The sequence below is a fragment of the Thamnophis sirtalis genome, unplaced genomic scaffold (assembly GCF_051295495.1).
Source record: "Thamnophis sirtalis isolate CommonGarterSnake01/CBP01778 unplaced genomic scaffold, rThaSir2_p1.2 scaffold_2, whole genome shotgun sequence".
NCBI classification, from domain to species: Eukaryota; Metazoa; Chordata; class Lepidosauria; order Squamata; family Natricidae; genus Thamnophis; species Thamnophis sirtalis.
This window is the reverse complement of record NW_028261382.1, coordinates 53,504,291-53,514,312: the sequence shown is the minus strand read 5'-3', so window position 1 is coordinate 53,514,312 and position 10,022 is coordinate 53,504,291. Positions and strand designations below refer to the sequence as shown.

At 50.6% G+C, this 10,022-nt stretch overlaps 2 protein-coding genes across 2 annotated transcripts; one reads left to right on the top strand and one right to left on the bottom strand.

The window, feature by feature from the left end:
* Window positions 1-374: 374 nt before the first annotated feature.
* DUSP18 (dual specificity phosphatase 18) lies at window positions 375-2,925 on the bottom strand. The gene is made up of 2 exons (XM_087703743.1): window positions 2,860-2,925; window positions 375-1,648 (listed from the first exon to the last, which is right to left on the bottom strand). Exon 2 carries the CDS (start codon window positions 1,582-1,584, stop codon window positions 1,018-1,020), a length of 567 nt encoding a protein of 188 aa, XP_087559869.1. The 5' UTR covers window positions 1,585-1,648; window positions 2,860-2,925; the 3' UTR covers window positions 375-1,017.
* Window positions 2,926-5,761: 2,836 nt separating this feature from the next.
* On the top strand, window positions 5,762-8,689 carry CUNH5orf52 (chromosome unknown C5orf52 homolog). Its single transcript, XM_087703477.1, has 4 exons — window positions 5,762-5,857; window positions 7,589-7,697; window positions 8,252-8,281; window positions 8,313-8,689. The coding sequence occupies exons 1-4, from the start codon at window positions 5,778-5,780 to the stop codon at window positions 8,601-8,603; spliced, it is 510 nt and encodes a 169-aa protein (XP_087559603.1). The 5' UTR covers window positions 5,762-5,777; the 3' UTR covers window positions 8,604-8,689.
* Window positions 8,690-10,022: the final 1,333 nt, after the last annotated feature.

The following is a 10,022-nucleotide window of genomic DNA, read 5'->3' as shown; positions in this document are numbered from 1 at the left end:
GTTTGGAGACTTGTTATCTGGCAGCTCTCCAAGCGAGATAAGGTTCGTGTGGATAAACATTCCTCGGAAAGGCTGTTTGCTGAAGCTTTGCTGACTGTGAATGAAAGGAATTCACCGTCGTGTAAATAAAAGAGGTTTTGCTTCTTGCTTTCTAAGGAAGCCTGGCTCAGAACACTTTGGGAACCTTACAGAGCTGGCTGTGACTGTCCATAGATTTCCATTGCTCTCCTCTCCTCTGCTTTCTGCTGGTGAATGCCATCTCCCCCAGGACCCCTGGGGTCTCCTCTTAGGGGAGAAATACCCTGGAAAATTGGAAGGAGGAGGAGAGGATTGTTTGTGAAAGCGAGGCATGAAACACAAGGAGCCTAAATAGATTTTTAAGTTGAAATGATTTAATAACGTAAAAATGCTACATGCCCAAGTAAACCGATTATCGGAGAATATTTCGTCCTAAAGTAGCCAACTAGACTGGAGACCCAGATCAAATTCCTTCTAAGCAGGGGAGAATTTCAGAAGTTACCAATCCTGCCGGCTGTTTTCCTGGAAATTTAGCTGGGAAAACATAACGAAAATTCATCCAAGGGTTTTTGTGTGTGTGTGTGTTTTTTAAAGGATCTCTCCTAAAAACTCGGCGGCTCCCACCGGTTACTATGCTTGAGCCCATCCCCTCTTCCCCCTTCCCCCAAAAGAGCCACATTTCTCCAAACAGCCGAACTGCAGGATTTATTCCTAGTCAAGAAGGAGTCAAATCATCGAATGGTGTCGTATATATAATTTTTTTTTTACCCTTCCCACATCCATGGTTTTTTTATTTTATTTTAATTGAACAGAAAGAAAAAACACGCAGGACATAACACCCCGGTTTTAAAACAAAAAAAAAATCCCCCCTTTCTGGGCCAAACGTGGTTGCCAGCCCCCACTTTGGCACGACGGTTTCAAAGTCCAGCCAAGGTCACGCGTGGATTCGCGCGGCGCCTCGGCTTGGAAAAGGGGGGGTGCGCTCCCACGCTGCGCCCCTCACATCGAAATCATGACTCTAACCTCACTTTCGTAGAGGTCAGGGATGCGGCCTATAGGGGACTGAATCATTTTGACGCTGTTTTTCCCGAAGAGGTGATACTCGTATTCTACCAGTTGGTCCCAGAAACCGAGATTGGGCCGGATGACGGGACGGCAGGATTTCACCCAGTCGTGGGCGTTGTACAAAGACATGGAGTGGTACTTCATCAGGTAGGCGATACACAGGGCCGCCGAGCGGCTGACCCCAGCGGCGCAGTGCACTAGGGTCCGGCCCTGATTCCGGTCGACCGCCTGGATCTTATCGGCGACGGGGTCGAAGAAGTCATAAATGCGGGCGGAGGGGTAGTCCAGGACGGGGACGTGGATGTAGTAAATGTCTGGGAAGTAAGTGTTGACCACTTCCACCGTGGCGTTGATTACGGTGGTGATGCGGTTAGCGTAGAGGAAGAGTTTGTTGTTCGCCGCCTCGCCATTGCTGATGAAGAGGCTGTTGGTGATGCGGGACAAGCCGTAGACCGACGGGTTCCTGAAAAGGATGGGTATGGCGCCAAAGACTGCGTTCATCAAGGCGAGCGTTAGATGACCGATGCAGGGGAAGGCGGCGTCATTTTTTGGGGGCTGAAGGGAGCTGAGGAAGGGGAAAAAAAAGAGGAAAGAAAGGGAAGGGGGGAATTCTTAAACCGTGGGTCAAAAGAAGCAGGAGGATTCTGGGCTCCTGGCTGTTTTCTGCCCGATGTTCCATGACCCAACTAGGCAACGTCATCGGTGCTAGGAGGGAGAGGTGGTGGTTTGTGGGGCCTTTGGTGCTCTCTGAGCTTCATTGATATCTTGCAGACATTTTATGACCCAACTAGGGAACGTCATCAGGGCTAGAAGAGAGTGAAGCTTGCAGGGAGGAGGAGGTGGAGGTGGAGGTGGAGGAGGAGGAGGAGGAGGAGGAGGAGAATGACTGTGGGGCCCTTGGTGCTCTCTGAGCTTGGTTGTTTTCTGGCATTCATCACCCAACTAGGTAACGTCATCAGTTCTAGAAGGGAATGGGATTTGTCGAGAGGAAGAGAAGGAAAGGGAAAATGGAGGTGGAAATGGAGGAGGAGGAGGAGGAGGAGGAGGAGGAGGAGGAGGAGGAGGAGGAGGAGGAGGAGGAGGAGACCACTGTAAATCCTTGGTGCTCTCTGCTTGTTTTCTTGCATATGTCTCATGACCCAACTAGGTAACGTCATCAGTGCTAGAAGGGAGTTGGGGGAGGAGGAGGAAGAAGAGGAGGAAGAGGAGGAGGAGGAGGACTGTGGGGTCCTTGGTGCTCTCTGAGCTTGGGATTTGTTGAGAGGAGAAGGAAAGGGAAAGGGAAGGTGGAAATGGAAGAGGAGGAAATGGAGGAGGAGGAGGAGGAGAGAAAGGAGGACTGTGGGATTCTGGGTGCTCTCTGAGCTGGCTTGTTTTCTTCAAGACATTTCATGGCCCAACACGGTAACGTCATCAGTGCTAGAAGGGAGTGGGGTTTGGGGAGGGGGAGTTTGCCTGTCTGTCTGTCAGAGCCATACCTTCTGTCAGTTCTCCTGAAGCTCATCTCTATGATAAAGCTATATCCCAGGGCATCGTCATTATCCAAAGCTTTGGAGTGCCCCATGGACCAGGCCCCATGGCACTCAGCCATTCCCTTCCCTATTTAGATCTATTCCCATCAGACAGGCCCCCGTCTCTGCCTTCCAAGTGGGTGCCCTTGTTTATAGAGCGATGCGTTTAGAGGCATGGCGGGACATGTGGCAGCCATCCTCCTCCCCCTGCCCCCCTCCCCAACCGGGGGTGGGGTGGGGCCTCGGCCCCTTTTAAAACCCCTACCTTTCCAAAGATGCCTTTCCAGGGAAACTTCACATGTCTTTCGTCTCCCCAGCTGCGTGGAAACTTGCGAAGGGTATATACCTGGGAAGAAGGAAACGTGGGGTGAGGGAGGGCTGGGGTAGCACCCCTGGGACACTTATGCAACACACACGGTTCCACCACAAAACCGCGGACGACAAAATCGCGGTCGACGAAAGTGCGCATTTGACGTCATCACAGCGCGACGAAAACATCGCGCTGTGATCGAAGAATGCAAAAATAAAGTGAAAACCTTACCCTAACCCCCCCCCAAACCTAACCCTAAACCTAACCCTTAACCTAACCCTAAATCTAACCCTAAACCTAACCGTTAACGTAACGCTAAACCTAACGCTAACCCTTAACCTAACGCTAAACGTAACCCTAACGCTCTAAACCTAACCCTAACCCTTAACCTAACCCTAACCCTAAACCTAAACCTAACCCTTACCTTTATGTGAATCGGCTTGCTTTCATTTTAATTTTATTTCAATTTTTAATTTTTTTCGTCGCGCTGTGATGACGTCAAATGCGCGCTTTCGTCGAGCGTGATTTTGTCCTCCACGGTTTTGACGGGTCACGGATTAGAACATTGGCTGTCCGTCATTTCCAATTCTGTTTTTCGCCCCAAAAACCCCCTTTAAGACTTCAACTCCCAGAATCCCCCAGCGGATGTGCCAGTGGGGGGATTCTGGGAGTTGAGGTCCAGATATCTTGAAGTAACCACGATTGGAGAGGGGGGGAACCAGTTCTAAGGGGAGCGGTGTGGTTAGCTCCAAGAGGCGTCGGCTGACTGCACCGGCCTCCATGTTGCATTCTTACTTTATATACACAACGGCCACGTGGAATTGTGTCCCGTTGTGGTTTTTCGCACAGGGAGATTATTGTTTGGCTGCTTATCTTGAAAATGTGCCTCCCCCCCCAGAGAAGGCAAGGGGGGGGGCATTGGGTGCCGAAGCCTGAATTTCGCACCCCTGCCTCAAACTGGGTGAGATCTGGGAGGTGTTAACCAGGATCAAAATTCTCTAAAAACAGGAGTTTCCGATCTTGGCACTTGAAGACTTGTGGACTTCAACTCCCAGAATTCCCCAGCCGGATGGCTGGGGAATTCTGGGAGTTGAAGTCCACAAGTCTTCAAGTGCCCAAAGTTGGAGACCCCTAGCTCTAAAAAGGCCCCTCACTCAACTCCTTCAGCCATCTCTCTCTTTGCCTTTGGTGCTTCTGGTCCAGCCCTTGTGGTCCACATTACTCGTCCAGCCTTTCTTTCCTCCACAATTGTGGGAAAGTGTAGCTAGGTTAACAGGTAAACAGAGTTGGAAGGAACCTTGGAGGTCATCTAGTCCAACCCTCTGCTCGGCGCAAAAGACCTATACTATAGTAGTGACCAAAATTGTGGAAAACTTTTGGGGAAAGTAAAGTATTTTTGAGGTTTGATGGCTAATAATACCTTGGTTTTTTGGGGAGTAGCACTAAAAAAATTATACGTCAATTGAAAGATACCTGAATCACGAATTTAATGCAGCAAAGTCTGCTCAATTATCTGTATTCTATGAAAAGTTATAGCCAAATATAGCGAGCAATAAAACCCAGTTAATAGAAGCAATCATTCCGTATTAGTTTCACATTATAACAGCTGCAGAACTCCAAGATTTGGTTCACATTGTGGGAAGACATATTAAGGCCGTAATTCATCGTAAAGGTTACCCAACTATTTAACGGACACGGTGATCATTTTTGTATATCTCTTTTTTTAAAATAATGGTGATCATTTTTGTATATCTCTTTTTTTTAAAAAATGGTGATCATTTTTTTAAATATTCAATCTTTTTGACCTGTTTCACTTTTCTTCTTTATAACTGCCATTCTAATAGCAAATCCTTCATAAACCTTATTGCATTTCATAGAACTTTTGATAGAATACAGATATAATTGAACTTCGTTGCGTTACATTCTAGATTAAATCATCTTTCCAGGATATATAATTTTTATGGTTATGCTACTCCCCCCACCAATAAATAAAAGTGATGTTATTAGCCATCAAATCTCAAAAATACTGTACCATTTTCCCAAAAAGTTTCCACAATTTTTGGCCACTCCTGTAGGGATTCGGACCGCCGTCTTTTCTGATTGACACGCTCAGCGTCTTAGCCCCTGAGCCCCTGGACTCCTGAGCCCATCCTCCTTGGCCTGGCTGGCTGGGGATACTGGGAACAGTCTTCCCACACCCCTGAGGCCGGGGTGTGTCTTTCCCAGGGCAGATGGACAGGTACCCCTTGCCCACCTTTCTGAAGCGTCTTAGCCCCTGAGCCCCTGGACTCCTGAGCCCATCCTCCTTGGCCTGGCTGGCTGGGGATACTGGGAACCGTCTTCCCACACCCCTGAGGCCGGGGTGTGCCTTTCCCAGGGCAGATGGACAGGTACCCCTTGCCCACCTTTCTGAAGCGTCTTAGCCCCTGAGCCCCTGGACTCCTGAGCCCATCCTCCTTGGCCTGGCTGCTGGGGATACTGGGAACCGTCTTCCCACACCCCTGAGCCTAGGTGTGCCTTTCCCAGGGCAGATGGACAGGTACCCCTTGCCCATCCAGGATGGAAAGGCCGCTTGGTCCAGCAGGGGGGAAGAAGAATGCTTTGGGGAGCGCCAGGTGAGGTCAGATAGGCTGCTCTTGCCCCTGGAGGCTCCATCCCTTGTCTTACCCTCACCCGCCCCGCGGGGACGCGGTGTCTCGCTTTCTCTCTCGGCCGTCGGGTCGGCCGCAGCCTCCGGAGCAGAAGGCGCCGCGCGAAGAAGATGCCCCGAGCCCGGCGGGGCGGTTTCCGCGGCAACCGGGCAATGCCAACCCATTGTGACCGCTTGACGCCCGCTTTTAGCCCGGCCGACTCAACTGCCGGGAGCTCGGGCGATGGAGAAGGCGCTGCAGGGACCCCAGCCCGTCGTGACTTTCTTCACGCCCCGCGACCACCGAGAGCTGATACTCTACAGGTGAGGAGGGGGGCTGGGGGGGCGATGGGGGGGGGGAAAGGAAGCCCCGCTTCTCCTCCTCCTTCTGCCAGAGACCCTCCTCGCCCCCTCCCCGCTCCGGTCGAGCGGCGGTTGTAGCTTAGCGCAAAACCTTTACTCTCCCGGCCCCATCTCCCGAAAAAGTCTCAAAGAAAAAGGAGAGAGAGAGAGAGAGAGAGAGAGAGGGAGAGAGAGGGAGAGAGAGAGAGAGAGAGAAGGGGAAGGGAGAGGAAAGGAAGAAGGAAAGTGGGAGGAAGGGAGGAGAGGAGAGAAAGAAGGAAAGAGGGAAGGAGAAGGGGAAGGGGGAGGAGAGGAAAGGAAGAAGGAAAGAGAAGGAGGGAAGGGAGAGAGGAGAGAAAGAAGGAAAGAGGGAAGGAGGAAAGGAAGAAGGGAAGAGGGAAGGGGAAGGGAGAGGAGGGGAGGAAAGGAAAGAGGGAAGGGAGAGGAGGAGAGGAAAGGAAAGGAAGAAGGAAAGAGGGGGAAGGGGAAGGGAAGGAGGGAAGGGAGAGAGGAGAAAAAGAAGGAAAGAGTGAAGGGAAAGGGGAAGGTAGAGGAGAGGAAAGGAAAGGAAGAAGGAAAGTGGGGTGGAAGGGAGGAGAGGAGAGAAAGAAGGAAAGTGGGGTGGAAGGGAGGAGAGGAGAGAAAGAAGGAAAGAAGGAAGGAGAAGGGGAAGGGGGAGGAGAGGAAAGGAAAGAAGGAAAGAGAAGGAGGGAAGGGAGAGAGGAGAGAAGGAAGGAAAGAGGGAAGGAGGAGGAAAGGAAGAAGGAAAGAGGGAAGGGAGAGGAGGAGAGGAAAGGAAAGGAAGAAGGAAAAAGAGGGAAGGCAAAGGGAGGAGGGAAGGGGAAGGGAGAGAGGAGAAAAAGAAGGAAGGGAGAAGGAGAAGAGGAGAAGAAAGAGGGAAGGAGAAGGGGAAGGGGGAGGAGAGAAAAGGAAGAAGGAAAGAAAGGAAGAGAGGAGAGAAAGAAGGAAAGAGGGAAGGAGGAGGAAAGGAAGAAGGAAAGAGGGAAGGGAGAGGAGGGGAGGAAAGGAAAGAGGGAAGGAGGAGGAAAGGAAGAAGGAAAGAGGGAAGGGAGAGGAGGAGAGGAAAGGAAAGGAAGAAGGAAAGAGAGGGAAGGCGAAGGGAAGGAGGGAAGGGGAAGGGAGAGAGGAGAAAAAGAAGGAAAGAGGGAAGGAGAAGGGGAAGGTAGAGGAGAGGAAAGGAAGAGGGAAAGTTGGATGGGAGGGAGGAGGAGGAGAGAAAGAAGGAAAGTGGGGTGGAAGGGAGGAGAGGAGAGAAAGAAGGAAGGAAAGAGGGAAGGAGGAGAGGAGGAGGAAAGGAAGAAGGAAAGAGGGAAGGGGAAGGGAGAGGAGGGGAGGAGAAAAAGAAGGAAAGAGGGAAGGAGGAGAGGAGGGGAAAGGAAGAAGGAAAGTGGAGTGGAAGGGAAGAGAGGAGAGAAAGAAGGAAAGAGGGAAGGGAGAGGAGGGGAGGGGAGGAAGGAAAGGAAGAAAGAAAGAGGGAAGGAGGGAGAGGAGGAGGAAAGGAAGAAGGAAAGTGAGGGAGGGGAGGAGGAGATAGAGACCCTGCATACATTTCCTGAAGCCAGCAACTGTCTGGGGCCGGGTGAAGGCAACCGAAGGTGCCAAATTTCACCGCTTTATTTCAGTCCTTCTTGTGATGATGGGCCAGAGGCCTCCTAATCCGTTGGCTTCCCCCTTCCCCCCCCCACCCCCCAGCCAGCAAACTTGCAGTGAAGTCGCTTTGAAGAGGTTCGTTCCCAAAAGCCACCTGGCGAAGGTGATTATCCAGGACAATATTAGCGTTCAGCGGGTCCAGGAGATTAAGGTATGGGTTTGAAACCCGCTTGCCTGAATTCTGGTGGGCGGTCAGGAATCCGAGCATTTTAGGAATCCAGTCCTTGACTTCTGGCGGTTTGTTTTGTGACCAAAGTTACAACAGCACTGGGGAGGGGGGGAACCCCGTGACTTAGGGCCCTTTTTCACACTTACGACCAGGGTTGGTCTTCAAAAATTTCAGCAACGGGTTCTCCCCCCAGTTGCTGGGTGGGCGTGGCCATGATGGGCATGGCCTAGTTAGCCTCCAGCACCACGGCTGCGGGGGGCGGGGGGCGTTTTTGCCTTCCCCTGGGCTCTGGAAGCCTTCCGGGAAGCGCGTTTCTTCCCCTCCCCGAGCCTCTGCTCAGGCCCTGAACGTATCTGGCATCCAAAAGGGGCCACATGGAGACTCCTAGGAGGGGTGGGAGGAACGGGTGGAGCAGGGCAGGGTGGGCATGGCCAGCCAAAGGTGGGATTTGGAGGTTCTCCAAACCAGCCATAACGTTAGCTACGGATTCTCCCGTAGCCCACCCCTCCTACGACCGTTAACGTCCTTGTTTAAAGAGCCGCTGGCGGGATCAACCTTGCGGCTCGGTCTTTTCCAGAAACAGCAAATTGAAGGTAGGAAAAGAAAGCCGAGAATCTGTTGGATCAGATGAAGAGGCGGTTTCTCCAGAACCAGCAGAAAAAAACCTTCCGGTGGAAGAAAGAATACAGCTATTATCAGAAAATGTTGGATGAGATCGACCAGCGGAAACTGATGCGAGATTTAGGCTCGACTTTTTCCTTGAAGGCAAGCCAACTCTCCGAAACCGTAAAACCCACGAAAAGTCCACCCGGGTCAGATAACCGCAATCACGCTGGGGAAATGGCATTGGCCGGGCTAGTTCATCAGAATAAAACCATGTTGGAATAAAAAAACCTCGATCCTGTCGGTTGTTTTGTTGACAAAAAGCCTTCAAGCCAGTTCAGCCGAGCTAAATAGCTGTGTCATCCCAGTATAACAGCCATAGATGGCACTGTTTTCCAGTTTGGATCAATGGTATACATATATATATATATATATACATACATAGATACATAGATACATACATACATACATACATACATACATACATACATATACTCTATGCTCTTTAGTTCTAAGTAGCCTTTCCCCGTTTCTACAAGGTCCCTTCCAATTGTTCCTTCGTTCGTTCGTTCTCTTTCTTTCTTTCTTTCTTTCTTTCTTTCTTTCTTTCTTTCTCTTTCTTTTTTCTTCTCCTTCCTTCCTTCCTTCTTTCTTCTTTCTTTCATTCTTTTTTCTCCTTCCTTCCTTTTTTCTTTCTTTCTTCAAATTGATCGTTCGTTCATTCATTCTTTTCATTCTTTTCCCCCTTCCTTTCTTTTTCTTTTTTCTTCTCTTTCCTTCTTCTTTCTTTTTCTTTCTTCAAATTGTTTGTTCGTTCTTTTCTCCCTTCCTTCCTTCTTTCTCTTTCTTTTTTCTTCTTCCTTCCTTTCTTCTTTCTTTCTTTCTTCAAATTATTCATTCGTTCATTATTTTCTCCCCTTCCTTCCTTCCTTCCTTCCTTCCTTCCTTTCTCCTTCTTTTTTCTTTCTTTTTTCTTTCTTTCTTTTCTCCCCTTCCTCCCTTCTTCCTTCCTTCCATCTTCCTTCCTTCTTCCTTTTTTCTTCTTTCTTTTTTCTTCTTTCTTTTTCCTTCCTTCTTCCCCTTCCTTCCTTCTTTCTTTTTTCTTTCTTTCTTCTTTCTTTTTTCTTCCCCTTCCTTCCTTCCTTCAGCTTGCTTTCAGAAGTTGTGGGCGCTTCATCCCTGGAGGCTTTCAAGATGAGACTGGAAGAAACGGTGTTAAGGTCTCCTGCTGGGGGGCTGGGCGGGTGGGTTGGACTAGATGACCTCCAAGGTCCCTCCCAACCCTGTTTAAGCTGTAATCCGAGCGTCCTCGGAGATGCTCAATGCTTGGGCACGGGGTTGGCCTAGATCAGCGTTTCTCAACCTTGGAGACTTGAAGTCCTGTGGACTTAAACTCCCAGAATCCCCCAGCCAGCATAGCTGGCTGGGGGATTCTGGGAGTTGAAGTCCACAGGACTTAAAGTCACCAAGGTTGAGAAACACTGGCCTAGATGACCCGCGAGTCCCCTTCCAACTGTCAACGCCTCCGTCCCTTTCAAGCCCTGAGGGGAAGGACTTCAACTCCCGACAGGCCTCGCGCGGGGCCGAGGGAACTCTGGGAGGTGAAGTCCGGGCACGGGGGAGGGAGGAGAGGGGGTGGAGCGAGGGCTCCGCCCCTGACGCGAGAGGGGGAGGAGGGGGAGGAAGGGGGAAGGGGGCGTGTCC